The following is a 25271-nucleotide window of genomic DNA, read 5'->3' as shown; positions in this document are numbered from 1 at the left end:
GAGTTTACCATTATAATCACATGCAATTTGTGCTGTGTGGGTCAGGAGTATAAAAGCCATCTGTGTGGTGTCTTATGTGTTAGAAGTTTAAAAGCCATCTCTGTGTGGATTTAAGAACAGCTGTGTGTATTCAAGTTTCATGGTAGTTTAAAGAGCCATCTGGACAGGCACAAAGGGTTTTCAGCCAAAGGGCAAATAGGTCATGGGAAGGTCTGAGGAATGTCATGTGATTCTTTGGATTACAAATCCTGTGTTGTTTTGGCCATAAGGGGAGGGAACCAGGACCTGTATATTTGCCAGGCCCTGGCTTGGAGGGGCAGACTGATTTGGAGATTCCTCCCAGGCCGGCAGACTGGTTTTGGGAGGATTCTCCGGACGGCCTCTGCTTTTTATTTTGTCCGGAAAATAAAAGTCTATCTCTTGAAATCAGAACCTAAGACTGAAGATTGTTTCATTTGAGGAAAAGGAAAACCACAACATTTGGTGCCGAAACCCGGGATAGAAAAGAGCTGGACAGTCACACCACCTGGGCAAACCTGACGAGCAACACAAACAACGTATGGCCATATACAAGGTAAGCACTGTTTTGCTTATTAATTGTGTTGTTTGCCAGAATTTGCTCCAGGTGGTGAGAAATTTAAGCTCTTCTAAATTTAAGAACCATAAAGGTAGGGTTGGGCATCGTTTTGATTCGAACGATTCTGATTCCGATTCCGATTCTTGCTTTCGATTCCGGTTCTTTTCGATTCTCAATTCCGATTCTTTGAGGGGTGGAGTTAAAACATGACACAGGCTCATTTCACAGAGGAAATGTTTATTCTGATTCAATGAGTTTTAGTTTTGGGAACTGCAGCTTATGTAGGAGAAAATTAGGAACGCACCAGACCAAAACACACATATATTTATATATTACAGAACTTGCACCCTGGTCTGGACATGTATAAACTAACTCATTAAATTAAAAACAGTTCTTGTTCAAAAATATGAGCATGTCTGCCTTCTCAGGCAGTATCCGTGAACGTTCAGCACAGATTGTGTCACCGGCAGTTGAGAACACCCGTTCACTAGGTGTAGAGGAGGCCTGAACACACAAATACGAAAAGGCAGTGTTTGACATTAAAGGATAAGTCATGCGCTGGTTCCACCACCAGGCAGCAGGGTCATCAGACGTAAAGGTTGGTGGTGTCTCCTTATACATCTGGATCTCCTTCTCTGCCTTGTCCTGGATGGACATGGTTCTCCTATGAGATGACATCTTTTCTGCATCCTCATCGGCAAAAAGCTCCTCCAATGGAGACTTTCTTGGATGTTTGCTTGGAGGTTGTTGCTGCAAAAACAAAGAATGGACATGTTCGCTAAAAGAAAAACATATACTACTAAAGGGCAAAGGCTAAGATCCTAAATATAATTTCAACATTTCTGTGCTTACATTCTCATCTTCCTCCTCCACTTCGTCATTCTCATCCCTTTTCTCACTACCTTCTCCACAATCGTCCTCTGTTGACTGCTAATAACATAATTGGCATTTATAGACCAAATATTTTAATGACTGAATTGGAGACTTCAATGACATTATATAACCTGCTCATGCTCGGAGTCTTTCATCATGTCTCTTTTGATTCGGTCCCAGACAGCATCATCATCACCACCAATATTTAGTTTGAAGCGTGGGTCTAATGCTGTGGCCACTTCAAGAAAGTTCCTGATGTCCTCACTCTGCAAAATAAAAATGTTATTTAAATACACAATGAAGTCACAGGAATATAATTATTTAATGTATTGTTCTTTAATGAAAGTTCACATATTTTTTACCTGATATCGCTTGGACAAGTTTGCCCAAACTTGCTTCTTGAGATTGGTTATAAAAACGGTGTCTCCCTCAACAGCAGTAAAGTGCATCTCAAGCTTTTTCAGAATTGGCAGGATCTGGCCACATGTGGGGTTCTTCTCAGTTGAAACGCAAAGCGTGGAAGTGTAAAGAACTCTCATCAAGTTGATGAAGTCCTCTGCCTTCCTGAAGTCTTCATCACTCAGCCGGGCAAGTCTGTGACAATTAGGATACATTTTATAATATAAAATGAATAGTTATTCTTGCTTACACTTTATTTTTAATGATCTAATCTAACATTAGACTCTGACTTGAAGTTGACTGAAACTTGAGCTGCTTTGTGTTTTAGGCTGTTTTCACATATGTTGGTGCGCACCGTGGTGCGGCCTCGGAGCGCACCAAAATACATTGTATCATTTTTCAGTTAGTGCGGTCCGTGTTCACATATACATATTTTTTACTTTACTTGAAATGCCGCACCGTACACCATGTGACAACGGTCAGCGCTGTCATTGGTCTCTGACAGCTCTTACCGTCTCATGACCACCCCCACGTTTCCACGACAACCAGCCTGACAGAGAGAGCGCAGCTATCAAGATGTGGAGATAAACGATGCACGTCTTTGTGAAGTTTCTTTGCTTTAACGCGAAATTGCGTAGCTGTTCTATTAAAACCTTTCTCACGGAGCCGTTTGCTAAAAAGCCTGTAATGTCACTATTTGTGTGTGGAGGACAGCTATGCATTTATAAAATCATCAGCTCAAACGTCAAGGAGACAGCGAATCTCTCTGCAACGGACCAGATTGGCTTGTTTGTTGTTAACCCACAATATAACACCCGGCTCACGTCACAACGGAAGCCCAGTGGCTCAAACATGTGGAGAACTTCCTGTATTTGGTTCGGTCCGAGGTCCGGCAGTGTTCACACCACAGGTGGGTCGCCCCAGAGTTCGGCAACAGCCGCTCCGAGACCACCTGTTTAGAGCGGTCTCGGAGCGGCCGTTTAGTGCGCACCCGAGTGCGGCTGTTGTGTTCACACTGACCCAAACGCACCGTACTCGGAGCGACACGTCATTTGGGCCGACCTAAACAGTGTATATGTGAAAACACCCTTATTTATCTTGTGTATTGGTGCTATGTTGAGTAGGATACCCAGATTTTCCTCTCTCCTATCTAGACTAGCTCTACCTGTCCCTCTCCATATTCTTTCTCAGCCGTTGATCCAAGCTGGCTGCTTGAATTGCCGGGTATTGCTCTAGGAATCTCTCCATCATAAGGTAGAGAGAGTTCCATCGAGTTCTCACATCAAGTGTGAGTGAGTGTTGAGGTAGCTCTGACACAAACAATAAAATCACAAATACAGAAAAAACATAACATCACACAACATGTATGTGATTGTGTTACATTCAAACATCAGCTATTGTTGTACATTACTAAAAAATACATATTAATTATATAGCATTCACAGTGGTAAAATGAAACAAATTCAGTGATTCTTACTGAGGAGATCTTGCTTCTCTCGCAGAACAACTTTTGCCATCGAGGACCTCTTCATCCACACGATGATGGCACGGAGCTTTGCAGTCCACTGAGTCACTGCAGTCAGGGAGTAGAGACTCTGTGCTGCAAGATTGAGTGTGTGTGCAAAGCAGCCCAGTTTTACAAACTCTAGTCTTTTTATAGCTACGTCCATATTTGCAGCATTATCCACAGTAGCAGCCACTACTTTGTCAAAAATGCCATAATCTTTCAGGATGTCGACGATCTCTTCTGCCACGACATGTCCGGTCTGGGCTGTGTAGACAGCTTTCGTTTGCAGCACTTTTTGCTTCATTTTGCCCTCCACTAAATAGTGTGCTGTGACAGTTAGGTAGTGGTCTTGAGCAATGCTAGTCCAGGAGTCACAAATGAGGGCAACAGAGTGGACCTCAGCAAGCTCAGAGATTACATTAGATTTTTCTATTTTGTACCAAGTTGGGATTAACTGGTTTGCCAAATAGTCTCTGGTAGGGGGGGTGTACTTGGGGTTGATAGAATGGATCATATCCCTGTGAACATAAAAACACAATTATAGGACCTAATGTTAACTTCGAAATCTTGCTTCCAAAGTTCAACCTATCTTTACTTTTTGATTAACGTTAACCCTTTTAAACCAACATGTAATTTTTATGTGTGAAAAAACAAAACTGTGCAACCCAATGTCACAAAAAAGACTTGTATACATGTATTTTTTGTTCATTTTTCAACTTTAAAGTGTTAAAAAACTTTCTTTTGTGATTTTTCTGTATTTGTTTTATAAAAATCAGTACATTTATTCTCTTTTTTTGTCTATTTAAATTCTATTTACAAACTCACCACACACAGTAATGGTTACTGTAATTTGTTGAATTCGTTCTGAAAAAGATGACAACTTGCACATGAAGATAGCACATGGCTTTAGAATTTTACAGTAAAAAAAACCTATATATAAGCTTTAGGTTTAAAGGGTTAACTAACAATAGTTACCTGAACGTTGGCGATTCTACGTCAGAGAAGGGATGCAGTCTTTTCACCACATATGCGGTAACTTTTCTGTGGCACTCTTCCACTTTCTCTGCTGGCATTTTCCCCTGCTTTGCTGCAAAGGTGAATGGAGTTTCACACCGAGTCTCCACCAGTTTAGCATTTGCAGCAGTAACATTAGGACTGCTACTAGCGTGGGCAATTTGCGTAACACTACATTCATCTACAAGTGGGAAAAAAACAGTCACGTTGTTGTTCACCACAACTAGCAATTTGGTTAAGCGCTTTGTTACACTACAATCACTTACCTGATTGTGACGACGATGTAACGTTTGTTGGCACAGGGTTGCCCGAGGAGGACGAGACCGTTGACCTGCGCAGCACGTCGAACACGCTACAGTCCTTGTTAATTTGTACACCATGCAGGCGTAGGTGTTTAGTCATGTTTGTAGTGCATCCTCCCGTGCAAGAAATAAGTTTATCACATGTGTTGCACTGTGCCGACCCAGGCTTTTTTAATGTGAAATAAAGCCACACTTTTGAGCGTCGCTTACCGTGCTCCATGACTGCAACAAAACAAGCGGGCGCGTGCGCGGCAAGCACTTCCGGAAATACGGTGGCCACTATGGAAACCAAAACTTGCACGTTTGGAACCGATGATCGGAATCGAAAACAAATTTTATAAATGATTCCAATGGCATCGTTATTTTGGAACCGGTTCCAGTTGGAACCGGTTCTCGATGCCCAACCCTACATATAGGTGAACTGGGTTTTGATTTCAAGGGTACAATCTAATTAAGGCATGCATGCAGGAATCTGTATTAAGTTACTTTGGCTTTGATGATCAAGGTGAATTGAAACAGATTGTAAGTATAGAGAACGCGTAAGAGTTGCCTGTATCTGTTGGTTGTAAGTGTATGATACAGAAGTCTATACCAGTGGAAGGAGGTGCATGGTATAGAGGTCAATGTCGTGTGGTTGAAAGTTTTATTGATATTGACAGTATACCGTGTAAAAGTGGTATATTTTATTGTTTTAGTTAACGACCGGGTTGATGGAGGTGTACTGGTCATTCGATTTGGGTATATAAGGTGATATCAAAAGGTGGCATATAAGGTTTTATGTATGAAAATATATGTACTCTGTGTGTTTGAATTTTGAGTGTGTATGCAGCTGTAGAATGTGTGTTAGTGAGAAAAATGTGAACGTGCATCTGGTAAAGCAGGGAGAGAGTTTCCCTTAGGCAGTCTCTGTGGGCTGTTAAGGGGGGTATATCCTGTGAGTATAGGGTAAATTACTGTGTTATAGTGTGGAAGAATGAGCCCTAAGGAAATAAATAAATAAAATAAATAGAGCCCAATTAAATACATAAAGGGTTGTACATAAATGCTAATGGGTTATTACTGAAAAATGGTTGGGTTAACAATTTGGTTTATAGGTTATCAAACATACACTTGAAATTTAAGGTCTGGTAAAAACAATTGACACCAGATGGGACATCAAAAAGAGCACAGAACCAGAGACCACAGCTGGCTCTCTCAATGGACAATGCAATCAGGTGGCCACCTAAAGAGATGAGCAGATTTGCTTGTTAAAAGATTGTATTGTTCACCTGAGATGGCTCGTGGGGGTCAAATCACAAATGCTCTTCCAAATTTAAGAATAAAAAGGGGAAATTAAAGATTACTAGATTAAATGATAAGAATAAAGGGTTTCATTTTCAAGAGGAATGTGTACTAGGACAGATGATGGTTTATTGTGTGAATGAGTTTTATTTTTTGTCGTTGAGTGGCTTGGATAAAGATTTAATGTTAAGTTGAGAAAATGCCTAAAAAGTTTCGCGAACCTGAGTGTTACCGTGTCGGGGCAGACACGTTGGGGTTCGGAGAGAAGAGTTATTAAGTCCTGCAGGTCAGGTACGGTCTATGTGTTATTTGTCTTGTTGTTTTGGAAGGCCCGGGCTGATGAGAGATATTGTTTTTGTTTTATTTGTCATGTCGGATTGGTAAATTGTGTAAGTGAATCTTTTCCATGTCGACTGAAGTGTAGTGGAAAGATGAACTTGGCCAGGTAGTCTAGATAGAGTTGTTTTATTTTATTTGTGTGAGAATGCAATGTGTCTGTGCTAGCATGAGTCTGTGAGAGCAAGTCTGATATGAGGAAAGGTGGGGGCTGAGTGAGCAGTGGGTGTGTCTTTCTTCTGTTGCTCTGTAGAGAGCACAGAGAGGTGTTGTGTTACGGGAGTGAAGATTGTTTAAAACTATAAAAAAGGAGATAAAGTTTGAAAGTATGTGAATATGAGTAAGAGTATGGATAAGAGACAGTTATAAATGTTGGGTATTAAAGATTAGATTTGAAGACATTGTGGTTCTGAGGTATTGTAGCCAAAAATATTAGTTATTACAGTGAAGTATACAGCTACTTCTAGAAATTAAATAATTCATTTAAATGATTGATTAAAATAAAATATTGTGCTCAATAGGAAAAGATTGCTTGTGCAAAAAAGGACAGATGTTGGTGATGGTATTTGATTCTATTTGACAAAACATTACAAAATATTATAAAGGAAATTTTATTTTAAAGACACATTGGAAATCTAAGTAACTATTTGGAGAATATATAAATTGGACAAATAAAAACAATAAGTTTGTGAAGTGGTTAAATGAGAAATAATTATAAAATATAAGGTGTGTATATTGCAAAGAAAAGATTATGGCAGTCACATCAATGGAAAAATAAGGAAAAATAAACAATTGTTGTGTGGAGAATTAGAAAATAAAATAATTGGAGTTCAAATGAGGAAACATTTGATGTGACATTGTGTGAGGAGAGATACAACTAAATAAACATATAAACTAATGAAAGATAAGAGGAGATAATTAACAGACAAAGAAATGCTCAAAGGGAGAAAGAGAGAGAGAGAAAGGGAGGGGGAAGGTCAACTCTCATAGCTCGAGGGAATTGTGGGATTAAGCAAAATCTAGCAGGAAGACAGAAGTTAAGCTTTGAAAGAAAAACAACAAATTAGAGAAAAAAAAGAGACCAAGTTATTAAAGGTGGAAATAAAGAGGAAAATAAAAAGGACAGGAAAATTATTAAAAGGTGAATGACACAGATAAATTATACAAAGATAAATTATTACAAAATGAAGAGGAGTCTTCATCTGATGATTGAAGGTGGTCACAAAATAAATTTTATTTTAAATTAAACGGCAATATTTTGCAATGGGTTAAGTTAAACATTGAAAAGCTGAAAGCTCTCATCCTTTGACATTCAAGAAAGTGAATAAAAGCTGGCGATGAAAAGACAATGGCAAAAACTGTGTGACATCAAAGTGTTGGAGTTGCAAAGAGAGGAGAACTCATAAACTAAGCTGTGGACACATCCTACATGAATGGGACTATAACTGATCTCAAGCAGTGAAGGGGGCACTGCGCATATGATCATTACAAAGAGAAACACCGAAAAGACTGAGTGGAGTCCAGAAAGAGACCCACAAAGACAATATTGTTCTTGGAGACAAGAGAAAAACTGGACTATACTTTTTCATTTTCATACGAGCCTTTGAGTGAAAGAGGGGAAAGAGTAAACAGCCGTTCAATGTTTGGCTAGGACCTTATAACTGTAGGGACACATACAATCTTTAGGTGAAAATCAGCTAGACAAATTTAAAGGCTGATCAAGAACTTATGTTGTTAGGTGTGTGACTACCTTTTCTGAAATCAAATCAGACTCCTATTAATCTGACAGGAAGAAATGCATAATGAAAATTGGGGGGGTTTGAATTTGGTATTCTACAGAGGAAGTTAGAACTCCAATGATGGTACTAAGGTAAAAAGCAAATATAAATGGCATCAAACAGCTATGGCAGAAAGGAAAATAAAATAGATAAAAGAAATAAATTGAAAAAACACCATAGGATACTATAATAGGTAAACAAGAAAAAGCTGTGAGAATAGAAAAAAGAAATAACTAATTATTGTAACAAACATACGATTTAAGGAAATAAATCTAAATTGTATCTAGTCACGATTTAAGAGCAATTAATGACAAGAAAAGATTGATGATCCAAAAAATTAACAGATCCAAGAAACATCAAAACCAAATCAAAGTTAAAGCAATTCAAGTATACCGACGGATGGAGAGCAAAGTTCTGAGCACCGAGAGGAAAAAGTGAAAAAGAGAAATTGTCAAAAGAAATTGAATTGAAAAGAACGAAGCCGATTACTACAGAAGATTTGCATCGCTACAGTCAATTAAAGAACGAAACTGATTACTACAGAAGATTTGCATTGCTACAGTCAATTCAACTTCCTGGCGATGGACTTTTGCCTTAAACGAGGCCCAGTGAAAGATCTGCAATAATTTCAAAGGAACAGACTCTGAAAGAAAGACTGAAAACATAGAGACATTGAACAGAGAACATAAGGTGGACATTTTATGGGAAACATCCCAAAGATAACAATGATACAAATGGGGAATATGTAAAGTTAAGGAAATATGCTCACAAAGTTGCTTTTTATGATTTAAACTAAACCAGATTTCAATAATGCAATAACAATTTCAAGTCCACATAAATAGGGTGATAAATTCAACAAGAATTCTTATGGATAAGAGGAAAAGTTTAAGGTCAACTTATCTGGATAATATTTAGGTCTTTTGGGAAATTCTGAGTTTAAAAATACATCTTGTAGGCCACAATTTGGAAATTTGTGTCAATGGTAGTAAACAACAAAACACTAAAAATAAAAAAAGGAAGGATAGATATTTCAGAATGGTACAGTAAAAATTCTGAATGGTACAGTAAGAGTACAATCAAGAAAATATAAGCCTTATGGAATTATAGACTTAATTATATGGAATTATAGACTTAAAATTAAATAGGAAATGCTTTATAACAGGAATTTTGAATGAATCATCTAAAAAACCTCTAGATCTATTGTGAAGACATAAGTATAAATTAAGGTGTAAAAGTGAGAAAAGAAATGCTATTAGAAGAATATTATAATCAAATCAGAGCAACATATACAATGAAGATATTTGAAGATCAAATAATATCGATTGGAGAATTATTTTGGATTGGTAGATGCTTGACCTCATTAGGAGGGAGAGAAAAAGTACTTAAATATGATGGAGACAAGAAATCACTACAAAAGAAGGGTATTTAGAATCCTTATAAAAGGATGAACACAACAATTAATCATAAATTATATGTAGATTCTGTTGATCAACCAAATGGGTACCATATTAGATAAAGGGATGGGATTAAGCTAAATAAGGAATTTAATAAAGTTTTTTCAAAATAAAAATACAGAACAAATAAATTATGTACAGTACTACAATCAAAAAGTAGATTATTAAGTTTACAAATAAGGCATTAATTTATCTTAGGATAACAACTAGATGCAGCCATTAAAAAATACATGATAACATATACTGAATCAATTTTAATTAAAGGTTAGTGGGTAAATGAGGCGTAGGTGTCTGGTTAGAGAACCAAATGAAAGTTAAAATATCAGGATGATGGAAAAATTTACTTGAAATCAACAAGAATGTTATCAGGACTTACGTTACAAGACAGTAATGAATTTACAACTAGTAAACGAGAATTCAAGCACCTCTGATGAGGATGGAAAAAATTTATTTAAATTATTATCAAGAATTATTATGCATGCTTTACTCAGTTGTATTATTGGTTATTTCCATTAATACTAGTTTTATTTGAATTAATTACATTTATGTGTGTACTATGCAATCTTTACTTAGTGTATTATTGGTTATTTCCATTTACTAGTTTTATTTGAATTAATTATATTTATGTGTCTATTATGCAATCTTTACTTAGTTTATTATTGGTTATTTACATTTACCTGTTTTATTTGGAATACTTTACTTTCATTTGTGTTGCAATCTTTACTTAGTATATTAGTGGCTCACATTTTCTTATGTTATTTGAGTTAATCTACATTTATTTGTGTTTATTATGCCATCTTTACCTAGTATTATTATTGGTTATTTTTATTTACTTTGTTTATTTGAATTTACTTACAGTTATACTTGTTTATTATACTTAATTTTTGAGTTTTTATGCTTCAATTTAGTATCAATTAGTTATATTTACTTGTTTTGAATTTGAATATTGAATCTTTAACATTTCTTTTGTGTTTGTTATGCATACTTTACTTTTGTTTTTATTATTTTTTACTTGGATTCATTAACGTTGACTTTACATTTACGATGTTTTTCATATACTCTACATAGCTATAATGATAACTGTACGCACAGAACCAATTGCGCACAAACTGTTTAGGGCTTAAGTTCTTTTACTTTTACATTCAAGTCAAAATGAGAATGGAAAGATTATTGTCTTATTGTCCATGGTTCGAAGTGCAGTGGCATAATTTAGTAATTGGTAAGGTATAGTGGCTTTCTTTAGCCACAAGATAGTAATAATTGAGGGCTGAATTATGAGACTGCACTCCGGATTAAAATAAACAGAAAAAGTGAGGCTAAATTAAGCCTCAGAGCGGGGATTATGAAGAAGTTTATTTTAATCCCATCTACACATGAATATGAGTTTACCATTATAATCACATGCAATTTGTGCTGTGTGGGTCAGGAGTATAAAAGCCATCTGTGTGGTGTCTTATGTGTTAGAAGTTTAAAAGCCATCTCTGTGTGGATTTAAGAACAGCTGTGTGTATTCAAGTTTCATGGTAGTTTAAAGAGCCATCTGGACAGGCACAAAGGGTTTTCAGCCAAAGGGCAAATAGGTCATGGGAAGGTCTGAGGAATGTCATGTGATTCTTTGGATTACAAATCCTGTGTTGTTTTGGCCATAAGGGGAGGGAACCAGGACCTGTATATTTGCCAGGCCCTGGCTTGGAGGGGCAGACTGATTTGGAGATTCCTCCCAGGCCGGCAGACTGGGTTTGGGAGGATTCTCCGGGCGGCCTCGGCTTTTATTGTGTCTGGAAAATAAAAGTCTATCTCTTGAAATCAGAACCGAAGACTGAAGATTGTTTCATTTGAGGAAAAGGAAAACCACAACAATGGTTGGGGTTAGGGAATGGGGTAGGTAAGGGGAATAGAATATACAGTTTGTATGGTATAAAATGCATTACGTCTATGGAATGTCCCCACAAAACATGGAAACAAGAATGTGTGTGTGTGTGTGTTTCCAAAATATTATTAATATATTATTTTAAAATAAAGAAAAACAAGACAAAGCTGTGCAGTTTGTTTCTGTGTAAGTTTATGAATAAAATGATTGGAACACAATTGTCTGTGATTCTAGGGGCACCAGGTGAAATCTTGCCTAGGGCAGCAAATTGGCCAGGGCCGGCCCTGCTTGTTTCATCGGGTGCAAGTGCGGTGACGTGATAAATGTCTGGTCTGAACTTTAATCCGGTTTCTGTTTGTTTAATGGTCTGACTAGTTGCTGAATCTGAACTCTTAAACAAATACCTCGTCCCAACATCCAACTCAGAGTTACCCCATGTTCATTGACCTCACTTAGTCAATGATCTCCAAACACCACAAAACCAACTTACTGTTTCTGTGCCATGATGAAGATGAGACACATTTTCACTCTGTTGCTTCTTTGCCATGTATGTCTTCATAATATGGTAAATACAAGGACAGGTATGTGTGTGTATATACATGTTGAAATGGGAATTACAGATCAATGTTTACATTCTATATTGAAAGAAAGGGTTTAATTAAATATTTTGTGTAGAAATAACAATGTTTAAGACTACGTGAATGATTCCTGTTAAGTTAAAGTATAACATTGCTAATGATTTCCAATTCTCAGCATGCTTGCATGGAACTAAGTGAGAGCAAATGTGAAAATGACATGCTATTTTTTGCATTTGAATCAATATGAGAAAATTGTTTGTTACATTGGTTGGTTATAAGAGGTTACTATTGTGCTAAAGGGTACATCACTTGTTTAGGAGGAGGGTCATTTTAGCCTAGTGTAAATGTTCCCAGATAGCACACATACATCTCAGAATAGTCTTTTTAATGTTTGCATTTACATCTGCAAGTTTTTTTCTCTAAGACATATCCTGACAGATGTCATGTCAAATCCTGACACATTTAGAAGATGTTTCTAAGATGTTTATGATTGTAAAGACATTTTCCGGATTACACAGCAGATGTATTCCAGATGCTTTCTGAGTTAAGGTCTTTACACACCGGGACATTTTTCGTGCGCATTTATCGTCGACGTTTAACGTCTCATGACTCAAGAACGAGCGCCAATGTGAGTGCGCAGACCCATGCGTAAAGCGCCAGGCGCAAAAGCGTCATTTTCAGAAAAACGTCTCGGACGCGTTTTTTGGTTTGACGCGGCGCGTTAAAAGTTGGCCGACCAATGAGATTGGCGCTTTTGTTCACGTGCCTGGCCCTGCTGAGGTTCCAGTAAAACACTTGATGGCGCTCAAGCACAAAATGGTCTTGCGGAGCACGTGGAACAGGTAAACACACAAAGAAGATGAATCGAGGCTGTGAAGGTTTATGAAGGTGTCGGAGTTCCTCACATCATCGACTGAATTTCGAAGGTAACGTGATATATATAAGAACATTACAATACATAGCTGTGTGGGCTATATGATTAAATTAAACTTTATTGTCATTACACAAGTACAAGGCAACGAAATGCAGTTTAGGTCTAACCAGAAGTGCAAAAGCAGTATAAAAAGTGCAGGATATCAAAGTTAATTGCATAGGTGCAGGATTATGTAATACGATGTAACAACTTACTATGGGTGGTACTATGAACATAATATACAGAAATGTACAAATGGATGTGTACATAATAAACTAAACAGAACAGTAGTGAAATTAATATATTAAGTAGTGCATTAATGAATTTGGATTGTAACTAGTCAGTTAAGAGTGCAATGGCTTAAGTTATTGTGAATAGTTATTCTAATATTCAGTACACAGGGGTGCAAACGATGCAATTCAAGTAGTCCAGCAGTGCAAATGAACAGGGAGTATGAAATAGACAGTCCAGTAGTGTATTGAACAGACCAGTAGTGCAAATCTACATTATAACTGTGCAAGTAATAACAAATTATTATTGGTGCATTACATTACGATATGTAATGCACTGACATTGAACACTTCATACCATGGCATGTTCCCTGTACACCGTGATATCACATGTTTTGTTGTTTGCACCATAGTATTTCATTGTGTGTAACTGGAACCTGTTGTACACAAACGTGGACAATTACACTGCTTCATGTTCAAAGAAAAATATTTGGTTATTATATTCATTGCTTCTTCCTAACCCCAAATAGCTTGGAGAAATCTAAAATGCAAGCCAAACCAAAGGTGGGGTTTTAGGAGGTTAATTTGTGTTCTGTGTATAGGTAACATCTGCTGCATTTGTTCAGCCAGATAAAATACAATAAATCTAAATTACATTTGTAATCAAATATTGACCTCATGGATATCGTGGCATGGCCCTCAGTGTGAAAGATTGTTTCTGATGAAAACTAAATTTATCTTTACAGTGTTCACAGCAATATTTCTGCTAAAATTATGTGAGCAAAAGTGAGGAGGCCCCAGCAAGCACGTCTTCAGGATCATCCAGCACCAGCCGTGACAAGGTCCAATCTAAACAAAAGAAAACAGTCAGAGACAAACCTCTGGAGATGTACCTCTTATCAAAAGATGCTAAAGGGAAAAAATTGAAAGCGAAGCACAGAAGAGAGAAAGAAGAGCACAGAAGGAGCGCTCTGCCAGTTTTGGGTCACACCTATAGATGTTTATTATATACCATTTTATGTAGTTATTTTTTTAATGCTTATACATTCAAGAAATACAGTTGAACATGTACATTTCATAGATATGTTTATTTGCACTACAGTTCACTTAGACTTCTATCCTTGTGACTTATTTGCTCTACAGCTCTGCCAGTTCTTGTTCACACAAATTAATGTTTATTATATACCATTTTACTTATGTATTTTAAGTGTTTATACATTTAAGAAATACATTTGAAAATGTCTAATTTCTAAATGTTGATTTGCACTACCGTTCAGTTGCACTACTACAGTCATTGTGACTTTTCTGGAGTGGACCAACATTTCTGAATCCTGTTGTATTTGATTTTACTGTCATGTCTCTGATTGTTATTGCAAACTGCAGTTCATTCACAAAAATAAATGTTTGATTAAAAAAACTAATTGTAAATAACGTGACATTTTGGCACTATGCATATATTTGTACATTAGTATTGTTGACCTCTTATTGTAATAACTAAACACCTAATTATTGCATCATTATATTTATAGGCAACACTTACCAATTTGCAGGAGTATTAAAATTTTTGGGCACAACAAAAATGGTGGTTCCTTGTTCTACCCACCCAACCTCTATAAAACGAGTATATTGGTTAAAATGAGAACTTGCATCTTTAGCCAAATCACAAAATACAATACATTTGGCAGGAAATTTGAGAAAATTGTTAACAGAGAAAGTGCTTGTAAAAGATTTGTTAAAAGTACACACATCGGATCACCCATTACCTTATATTTTGTGAAAGAGTTTTAATTTTGATATAACGTGTTCTATCAAAAATAGTTAATTTTATGTGGAGATGCTGATATATTAACTGATGATAAAAGAATCAAATCAAAAAGATTTCATTTAAAAATGTATTCAAGTTCACGGAGATATTGTTTGTACAAAGATTATATATAAATTCAAGAGTCATGTTTGTTTGTTTGCCCGTATATGAATGGTTATTGACTACACGCGAGTGTAAATACCGGCTCTCTTCTTCTGTGTGACAAGTGAGTGACGCATAAGGTCTCGGAGCGCCACCCTGTGTACCGGCATATATCTGTTTTGTATTAGGCGCCATCTAATGTCCAGGGAGTGAAATTGCACCTCACTCGGCTCAGCGCCAGTAAAAATCGTTTGGGTGTGAAAGCAGAAAAAGTCCCTGCGGCAAGCTTCACAAGCTGTGTTCCAATTCAAGGGCTGTGCCCTACTAAGCATGCGATAAAAGGTGAGCACTCGGCCTTTTAAGGCGCTCAGAAGCTCGCGAAGAGAACTGAAATGAGACGGTCTAACCTTCGGAGGACCCATAATGTGCGTCACCTGCTGCACGCGCACCGCGCCTGTCAGCAGGACACAGCGGAGACGTTTCTAACTTATTAAAATAAATATGGAATCAGGAAAATTATAATTTTTTTGAGAAAATATGACATGTTGATCAAATTTTTAAAGAGACACTACACAATTTTAACACTTTATATATTTTTGTAAACACACAGAATATTTGTCTAAATACATAAATAAACTAAGTTTACATATTAAGATATCTAACAAAAATATTCAAAGGTTGAATCTAAAGCAAAATAGGCTCCAACATGATGTTATATATTAGAGTCTTATGTGTAAAATAGCCCAACCATATCATTTTATTTTTTGACTGTTCAGTACTGTTCATATTTACATTTAAAAAGCAGACATAAAAGTAACTTAAAAGTTACTTTTCTTAGTAACTAATTACTTTTGCTATACAGTAACTGGTAGAGTAATTCAGTTACTTTTAAAAGAAGTAACTAGTAACTGTAACTAATTACTAATTTTCAGGAACTTGCCCAACACTGAAATGCCTAAGTGCAATTTAAAGGCAAAGTCCACAATGTTTGAAAAACGCTTTGGAAAAGAGAGTTGGGCCGACTACCAAAACACACTTGTAGCCAACCAGCAGTAAGAGGCGTGTCTACTAACCGACATCCTTGCCGGGGTTGCGTATGTGTGTGGTGGGTCTATCAAAAGAAGGTCCAGATTCTATTGGGGTAGGGGCATGTTTGTTATTAGGTAATTTCAAATGTTAACATTAGCTTTCAAAAATTGTGCACTCCGCTTTTAACCAACTTAAGATAAACCTATAAAAAGCTGAACCAAAACACAAAACAGTTTAGATGTCACATGTTTAAGTGGAGGGTCACTTCTTCTTGCAATTCAGACACCATAGTAATTGAAGACTGCTTTATCACACGGTCTGTGAAAAGGAAACAGAATATACCAATTAACCAATAATGAATGAACATTTGGCTATCCATGTTTGAAATAAATTGGCATAGATATGCATGTATGGAAGTTTTGTTAACTTCTCAGTTTACCTTTTAAAGCTTTGACTGTGTCCTCATTAAGCGTGTCAGTTTATGTGTCACTCTACAAGTGGGAATGAAAATAGGATTAGAACAGGCTCATGATATAAAGCAACCTGTGTGTATTACAGGATATGTTTTATATTGATAATTGTGTTTTATTTGAACCTAGATCATTTTCCATTGTTTGTCTATTGTGGTCTTGCAAACTTAAAGAGCACCTATTATGCTAATAAATTAGCACGTTGTTGTAATATCCCATAGTACATACATGTTATTAAAACTTGAACTAATGCATTGTGAGTCTTATAAATTGCTTACATACCTCACCGATTTCTCCCTGTCTGGGAAACGCTCTGATTTAGTTCCTGTCTCCGCCTCCCAAAATGTCTAGTGTGCTCGGATTGGTCAGATGACCTTCTCAACTGTTATTGGTCAACTGGGTTCGGCGTGTGTTTGAAAGGTTACGCCCCTGACTACGCGTGGGTTTTCCGGTTCTGACTGAGAGTCACAGGCAACGTAAACAAGCGTTATATTTCTCTATAAACGTTGGTGTCTGTACTGCCTTACCACTTCGAACTCGATCCAGAGGGTTCAGACGGCCGTTACGATATAAACGATCTCCGTCAATGAACGCGATTGGATTTAACTTTTTTAGGTGTCCTTAGCTCTGCCAGAATGCTAAACGAAGACGAAAATGTGTTGCAAAGAAATCCAAAAGGTAATTATAACGTACTACATTACTTTGCAAACTATATGGAAACACCAAATGTAGCACATAGAAAGTATTTGTTGAAATTATTATAAAACTATTTCACTTGTTAACATTATTTTACTATAGTAAACTTTATTATAAAAGACTGCTTACATACTACATTACTGTGCAAACTATAAAGAAACACCAAATGTAGCACATAGAAAGTATTTGTTGAAATGATTATAAAACTATTTCATTTGTTAACATTATTTTACTATAGTAAACTTTATTATAAAAGACTGCTTACATACTATATCACTGTGCAAACTATATGGAAACACCAAATGTAGCACATAGAATGTATTTGTTGAAATGATTATAAAACGATTTTTTTATCTGGATGTTCTCCAGATATGCTTGGAGCTTCCTGATCAGACTGGTCAGAATGTTGGCTTCCGATGAACCCTGCAATGTAGATGGCATGCAATCACGTCCTCCTTTGAAGGTCTCTCAAACTGTGATGCCAGGTCCATTGGAATCGGGGATTCCTTCAGCTTATCTTCAAATACCTCAGCAAACACAAGCCTGATCACATCATCCACATAACTGTACAAATATTGCAGTCAATTAATCTTTTGCTTTGATCATTTATTTCCCTGCTTCATACATTAAGTTTTTATTTATGAATATATTTGAAATAAAAACATTACTGCTTACAGTATGTCACTTGTGTGTTTTGGGAACATAACCTTGTACTTTCCCTCTCCTGCTTTTGTTACGGCTTGGTGACATTGTAATGGATGGCTGCAAGGTACAACCTGTAAAAATATAAACAAGCAATACATTTATTGTAAAAGTAAATACTACTTTATTTAACACAGTTACTAAAATGCTTAAATACCTGCACAGCGTTCCAATAAATGGGAAAAAATATTTTTTTGCTGCAAATCTAAAATCTCAGGCTATGGACGGCAAAGGCATGATGATGGTGATGGAAACATTGTGAAACGATGCTACTGCCTGGGTTCCTATGATTATGCAGAGAAAAAAAAAACGTTGTCATCATCAGTTATACATTTAAGACTGGTAGTGGTATCACTATCTAAATACATCATATGTGTTACATACCTTTGCTCCTCATATGCCCGTCTGACTCCTTGTACTGTGTGCCCACTGATGTTGCATGTTTGGCATTATACATCACGTCTACTGCTGCCTACAGTGTAGAAGGATGTGTCCTGCTGCGAATCTAGGATATAGACAAATAAAACAAGCATGTATTCAGTCAAAAAGACATATTATAACAATAGGGTACAACGACTATAAATCGTTAGACTATTCATTAAAACGTTTATGTATTACATATTACATGGCCCAACATTAGCAACACACATTACGTGTTTACTTCATTTCAAATTCTAAGAAAGCTTCAAGTAAATACAACATTAAAATACATATAATGTTAAACAAATCATCTGTACTTAGAGTTTCTTGAGTTTGATCATGATAACAAACTTTACCGGTAACAGTTTAGCTGGTAACTTAGCAAGTTTGTAAACATGTCTAAATCAACATTGATAAAAAACAATTGTCTGCATAATTCAACATACACGTGTGTAAATATGGTACGTTGTTTATGAAATACAGTATTACAACACAAAACAATTAGCTTGCAAGCTTAGCTTTACACGCACATAATGTTAAGCTCCGGTTACCGGTAACATTACAGTAAAAGGCAAATAATAAACATGAATACTTACAGCCTGTGATCCAGAAGTGCACGGTAATCCAACTTTCAGGAGGAGATGTCGCGCAAAGCCAGCTTCGGTTCATGAAGCAGTTATTGTGAAAACTCCGTGAACATATTTAACAACTTCTGACTGGATTTTTCCGGAACCGTATTAAAAATGATGTCCTCTGTGGAAGTCCATAAAGTGCTATTTTGCCCTCGCATCTAAAGAGACAGCGTCTACTCGAGAGTTTTAATTGCTAAACGATGAAACAAGAGTTTGCAAACAGAGTCAAAGCAGGGACTCCCAACCTCCGCCATTTTAGCTCTCTTCTGACTCGGCGCTCTCCACCCCCGTCTTTGAGGGCGTGCCAAAGCAAAGCAGAGAGGGCTGAACTATGATAATGTTGGTCTTCTCTACGTCACTAATCCCAGGAAGTAAACTGTTGCCTTCAATCTGAGTGTTTTTTTGTAGTCCTAGAACGTTAGAGACGATAACTTGCATCATCGTTTTCTTTGAGGTATGTACTTTTTGAAAATCGTTAGCATGTACTAATACACACTTACACACAAAAGGATGTTTAAAAACGTGTGTCTCATAATAGGTGCTCTTTAAGGTTCACCTCTGTTTAAGGAGATTTAAGGAAATTAGAAATGTGCGACCTGCAAATTTGACCTTTTTTTGTGATATGACACTGAATTTGAAACAGCACATTGTACTTTCTGAATCTATAATTAAAGTATTTATTAGTTATACAGTGGAAATTAGTAGACATGTGAATAGTTGGTTATCATGTTGATTTACCGTGTGTGCCCCTAAATTTTCTGGTTGCCCCCCTAAAATTTTCAGTTGGGGGCCACTGTGCTCCTGGTAAAAAAAGTTAGTCTGGAGCCCTGCCAAATGGTATATGCAAGGATGACTAGGCCAAGTCCCTTACAGCTTTACAATAAAAAAACTGGTTTTTACATGAATAACTCAAAAGGACATAAATTAGCCACCTTGAATGGATGTGCTGCAAACGTTTTTCTTCCGAATCACTCCACATTTGTCCCGATTCAAAAATGTCAATAGCAGTTTATCTGAAAAACAACAGGCAGGTAAATGATGATTAATGATTTGTTTTCTTTTTAAGAATTACTTACCCCGAGTACAATATATTTAAGACAATATAATATAATCAAACCCAGCCTCGACAGTTTTACAATCTCTCATAAAAGTATCCCTTCTTACAATGTAATTTTTGTGTCCATATGTAATTAGAAAAACATTTAAAAATAAACAAAAAGACAATAAGGTTGTCAAGATTGAACTGCTATACATTAGCCATTGAACATTACTAGAGTTATAATAACCATATGGTAATATCATGGTATTTTCAGGTAAGACAGCTCAAACATTCATTTTAAACTAACGTTAGCATTGCAAGAGAAGCAATAGAAAAACTTAAACGTGAACTTAATGTTATTATTAACAAACTTACCACCAAGAATAAGTATTTTTATGGGCTGTATCTTCATTTGTTCCTGTCTACTTTGCTCTGGTTGGTCATATTTATGTCGCTGTGCTAAAAAAAATGAAAGGTTTTAATGATTTCTGAAATGCTTAAGAGAAATGCCTAGTCACACAATAACGATGTTCCAATTACCACACGAGACACCGACAGAACGTTACATAAAGAAGCTGGGTAATTGGTCATCACTTACCTCCTCGTGTTGTCTCGTTCATCTCAAAACAAAAAGCAAAATACTTTTTCCCTCGACGTCAGATGCACTAAAACTGCTCACATTTTAAATCGAGTTGTTTTATCTAAGTCCTCTGGTGAAACATGATCGCCAATTAATTTAGTTTATACGTTTAATGCAAGCAACCGCATGCACGTTGGGAACTTACTGAACAACAGCTTTCAGATAGCACCATGGCGTGTTACTATGACAACAACCATTCAGGTTTAGTCACGTGTGTCACGTGTGTTGTTTGAAAATAAACACTAAACTTATATAGATTTTAAGCAAATCTTTGAAAAATTAGTTTATTATGCAATCGGAATGATATAATGTTTCACGTATGTTGTTTGAAAAATAAACACTAAACTTATATACACACATGCTTGAGGAAATTTCAATGTAAGTTTATTACAATTAATGAATCACGTTTTGAAAATAAGTATGTTTTATCCAAATATACTAAAAATTCACTAGAAGTACATTTGTGTTTACCATATTTCTTAAAAGTGTAATTACGCACATATTTATTACCAGCATACTTCTAGAACACTTATTATAAATATATTAAAAATATTCTTAAGTTTAGCATATTTCTTTAAAATGTAATTAAGTATATATTTATTACTAATGTACTTCTAGTACACTTAATATAAATACATTAAAATATTCTTAAGTTTAGCATATTTCTTAAAAATGTAATTAAGTATATTAAATATATTTATTACCAGTGTACTTCTAGTATACTTTTAAAAAATACGTTTAAACGGTTTTTACGTATTTTAAATACACTTCAAATAAGTATGTTGGAAATACAAATGTATTATAAACATACTATTTGTATTTTAAGTATATTTTTAATACATTAAATACTACGTCTTTTTGACCTGGGATACCATGGTCCTTAAACCAGGTACTGGTAGCTTTGGCACTGTGTGCAAGAAATAAACATTTGAAATATATCAGTCTTTTAGTAATGAATGAATATAATATACCAGTTTCACTTTTTGAATGTAATTAGTGACATAAATAAACTTTTTGACGATATTCTAATTAAATGACCAGCACCTGTAGGGGGACAATAATGTGGATTTAATCTGCTGGCCCCCTTTTTAACGCTAATTATTCACAGCGCATCTTTAGTAAATCCCGAAATCGCTATTTATAGCCAAAATTATGGTTTGCACTGGCACTGTTAGTAAATCTGGCCCCAGGTCTCCTCCAGAAATGATTCCAATTGTTTATAAAAACCCATGTTATGCTGTGGGCACCACTTTGACATCTTGCCGTGAAGGAACACTATTCTTCTATACATGTCATAATCCAGACGGGGAGAGGAGAAGAGCATAGAGGTAAACCGATAATGTATTTTGCCGATAACGATAACCAAGGTGGGCACTAACTGCTGATAACCAATAAATTAACTAATAGTTTTTGACCATTTACTGAATTCAAACACAACACTTATAACTCATTCACTGAGCTCAAACATAACACAACAAAGTTGTGTTAAACTTTATTACCAAATTAGAATACAGAACTGACAAAATAATTTGTACTTTTAAGTAAAAAGTAAATATGAATATATATTAACTAACAACAAACATTAAAGTAAGCAAACTAAAATAATACTAAACCAAAGTAGCACACCAAAGAACAATAAAAACAGATTCAAAGAACAATAAAAACAGATTCAAAATACTGTTTATATATTTTGAATCTGTTTTTATTGTTCTTTGGTGTGCTACTTTGGTATACTTAGCATGAACTAGAGCTAGGCGATATGGTCAAAAAAATTATCAAGAAAATGTTTTTTCATATCAGTCAATATCAATAATTGTCATGATAAATAAAAAACTTTATTCCTGTCAAATTTAAAGGCAGATTTTTGCTCCTGAATGAAAATTGTAAAAAAATTGTAAAAACCACACCAGACCAGTTAATAATGGTTTTAAACTACTTTTTATTCAGAACATGACAAATACTAAAATCTTGTTTTAATGTTCAGGCATCTGTATTAAATGTAAATCTATTTGTTATGAAATCAACATTTCTGTAACAGAAAGCAGCAGGTTACTGTCACGGATGAGACCGGGTGAAACAGGATGAGGCAAAAGGTACGGATCCAAGTGCAGTTTATTCCAAATTAAAAGTGAAAACAAGGCAGAAAACAAAACCAGGGAAACACAAGGGACTAGCGACATCTAACAACAAACCACAAACACAGAAGGAACCAGCAGGGTATATATGAATGACCAAGACCAATGACAAAGCAGAAACAATCAGTAACCAGGACAACACACAAGGGGAGAGGCATGAACACAATGAATAACCATGGTTACAAACAAGGGGCCGGAGACACTAATTAACACAGGGAGACACAACTAGGAACAAGGGTATACATGAACACAGGTCAAACACAGAGACATAAGTATAAACTCAAAACACAAGTATAACAAAACACCAGAATGACAAAACACAGGGACACAGGGGGCACTACGTGACAGTTACTGTCACTTTAAGACTAGGCCTGGCAAACTCGATTCCTTTTTAAGGATCCGGGTTATTGTGAGTCACTCACTAAAGTGATCTGGGTTGTGTGAGTCACTTGAGTCAGTATTGCTAAATCTGAGTGAAAATCTTGAGTCAGACAGTTCGCGCGGATCACCCGGAGCCGGTTAGTGGATCTATAGAGTGGCAGAAGTCTCCTCAAAAGCAAATCCACAACAAAAGCCTCTCACTTCTGAAATAACATGCTTATAGGTTTTAGGTTGGTGTGTATGGTCGACCATTTAAAAAATAGGCCTAATAATAATAGCATAATAATATAGAGAAAATATAGAAAAAAACTTTGCAATTTAAATCACCTTTTTTTATGTTATATGTCCAATAACAGCCAGAGTCGAGCCGGAGATTCTCAAGTCTGCAATGTTTCCGGCAGATCTGCGAATCTGCAGTATTTCTGGCTCTTTCGTGCGGATAAGCCGGTTACAAGTTGAGAGATTCTTGTGTCAGAGCCGGAAACATTGCAGATTCACGTGTCTCTCGAGTCCGCAATGTTCCCGGCTCTGAGTGAAAATCTCAGGTCAGTTTGCGGCTCGTGCGGATAAGCAAGTCTCTCGGGTTTCCAATGTTTCCGGGTCTGAGTGAGAATTTCGGGTCAGTTCTCGTGCAGATCAGCCGGTTACGAGTGGATCTGTAGAGCGAGCGAAGTCTCATCACTAATGTTGCAAGAGGTTTGTGTTTGTGGTGGCGCCGTTTATGGTTTTACATTGAATTGTAGTAGGACTCAACTGATCCGGGTTAATGATACTAGAGACTCGCGACTCATGAGTTAATTTAAAGATCAGGGTGAAAGATCCGAGTGAGTCACAACTCAAACAGGTCTATTTAAGACCCAAGACAGACTGCTTTAAGTTTCAATAACATCCAGCTGTTTATGTTCACTTAAACAAGAAAGTAAACTTAGTTCAGTGATCACGCGTGTGTTATACATATACCAGCTATACACGCTGATAAACAGTTGTCAAGAGCGTCACGTTGCTGTGGGAGCGCACACTCATACAGTATATTTACTGCAGTGGTGGATTTGCTGTTTTTCTTCAGTTTCCTGAATTTGTGAATGTCCTGTAAATATACTTTAAAGCTGTGCGGATGTGTGCGCACACAAGGCGGAAGCTGAAAGAAAGTACATTATACTGTACCTATTTTGTTTGCTGTGTTCCGGGCTTTGACAAACCCTGTTTGGGCGTCCAACGTTACACAAAAGGAAAATGTTTGGATTCTGTCCGCATTATCCGCATCGCAAAAATCATAGGGCTCTACTAATAAATGAATAACTTGCCTCATCTTTCACTCCTTCAAGTCTAACTGACACTGTGATGCACAACATTACGCACAGTGCGTAAAAATTTTCGACCACTTATTGAATTGACGTTATCGTTTTATCAGAAAATTGTATATCAGTAAAATTATTGTTATCAAATCAATGCCCAGCACTAGCATGAACTGTTGTAAAAAAGTACAAATTAAATGATGTCAGTAAAAAAAATTTGGTCGGGCATGCTACCCTGAGAAGTTGCAAAACAAAGCCAGACTTTATAAATGTTTAAAGACGCCGCATATTTATTTTTGTCCAATGTTGGGTAAAAATTGGACCAACGCTGAGTTAAAAATGACCCAATATTGGGTTGTTGTTATTCAACCATGGTTAACAATAGGCCTTTATCACACTTCCGCGTGTCGTCACTTCCGATAGAAAATAATAGCGTAAACCAACTTCTGGCCTAGTCTAAAGCAATGGCGGCGAGCACAGCGAGGAATTGTTGTTGCGTTCCTAAGTGTACTAATGGTTCTACTAAACAGCTGTATCTCAGTTTCCATTCTTTTCCAAATGATAAAGAAGCAAAGAAAGGGTGGATTCATGCTATTTGGCGAGATGAAGGCAAACGTTTTGCAGTTTTAAAAGGGAGTATGTACGTATGCGGGCAACACTTCACAGAATCTGACTACTCTTCAACTGCCGCACGTAAACGTCTGAAACGTGGAGTTATACCGTCAAGATTTTAATGGAATAACTGGGGGAGTGTTTGTCAAAAACGACCCAATGTACTAGATAAGGTAAAGCGCCAACATTGCAGTGAATCAGA

At 36.4% G+C, this 25271-nt stretch overlaps 2 protein-coding genes and 2 long non-coding RNA genes across 8 annotated transcripts in view; 2 read left to right on the top strand and 2 right to left on the bottom strand.

Annotated features, from left to right (window-relative positions):
- Positions 1-434: 434 nt before the first annotated feature.
- On the top strand, positions 435-3489 carry LOC141364217 (uncharacterized). The gene is made up of 4 exons (XR_012369845.1): positions 435-574; positions 1887-2042; positions 3004-3103; positions 3352-3489. It is a non-coding gene; the product is annotated as an uncharacterized lncRNA (long non-coding RNA).
- Positions 573-6070, bottom strand: LOC129454407 (E3 SUMO-protein ligase ZBED1). 2 transcript variants are annotated; one of them, XM_055218931.2, is made up of 7 exons: positions 4182-6070; positions 3327-3874; positions 3015-3159; positions 1813-2044; positions 1582-1716; positions 1430-1507; positions 573-1327 (listed from the first exon to the last, which is right to left on the bottom strand). In XM_055218931.2, exons 1-7 carry the CDS (start codon positions 4256-4258, stop codon positions 959-961), a joined length of 1584 nt encoding a protein of 527 aa, XP_055074906.2. In that variant the 5' UTR covers positions 4259-6070; the 3' UTR covers positions 573-958. The 2 variants fall into 2 exon arrangements, with proteins under 2 accessions (XP_055074906.2, XP_055074907.2); XM_055218932.2 differs by having other exon boundaries at positions 1430-1504.
- A 5742-nt stretch (positions 6071-11812) lies between these two features.
- The window catches only part of LOC129435000 (beta-2-glycoprotein 1-like), a 178739-nt gene continuing 165280 nt past the window's right edge, over positions 11813-25271 (top strand). For 3 of the 4 annotated variants that reach the window (XM_073868324.1, XM_073868323.1, XM_073868325.1), the window contains exon 1: positions 11813-11972. In XM_073868324.1, the coding sequence (XP_073724425.1) occupies positions 11894-11972 (79 nt within the window). In that variant the 5' untranslated portion in view covers positions 11813-11893. The remainder of the gene's footprint in view (positions 11973-25271) is intronic. The other variant, XM_073868326.1, reaches the window with a different exon arrangement.
- Positions 14556-19998, bottom strand: LOC141364221 (uncharacterized). The gene is made up of 3 exons (XR_012369847.1): positions 18073-19998; positions 16487-17989; positions 14556-16365 (listed from the first exon to the last, which is right to left on the bottom strand). It is a non-coding gene; the product is annotated as an uncharacterized lncRNA (long non-coding RNA).

This window comes from Misgurnus anguillicaudatus, chromosome 6 (genome assembly GCF_027580225.2).
Source record: "Misgurnus anguillicaudatus chromosome 6, ASM2758022v2, whole genome shotgun sequence".
Lineage (NCBI taxonomy): Eukaryota > Metazoa > Chordata > Actinopteri > Cypriniformes > Cobitidae > Misgurnus > Misgurnus anguillicaudatus.
Note: the sequence above shows the minus strand (reverse complement) of the source record. Positions and strands in the feature narration are given on the sequence as shown.

Bases quoted from the DNA above. Each gene is read 5' to 3' on its own strand.
- LOC129454407 (XM_055218931.2), bottom strand. From the start codon at position 4,258: ATGTGCTATCTTCATGTGCAAGTTGTCATCTTTTTCAGAACGAATTCA. The intron at 3,875-4,181 runs GTGAGTTTGTAA...TTATGTTCACAG, and splicing joins AGTAACCATTACTGTGTGTG to GGATATGATCCATTCTATCA. The intron at 2,045-3,014 runs GTAGAGCTAGTC...TAATTGTCACAG, and splicing joins AAGAATATGGAGAGGGACAG to ACTTGCCCGGCTGAGTGATG.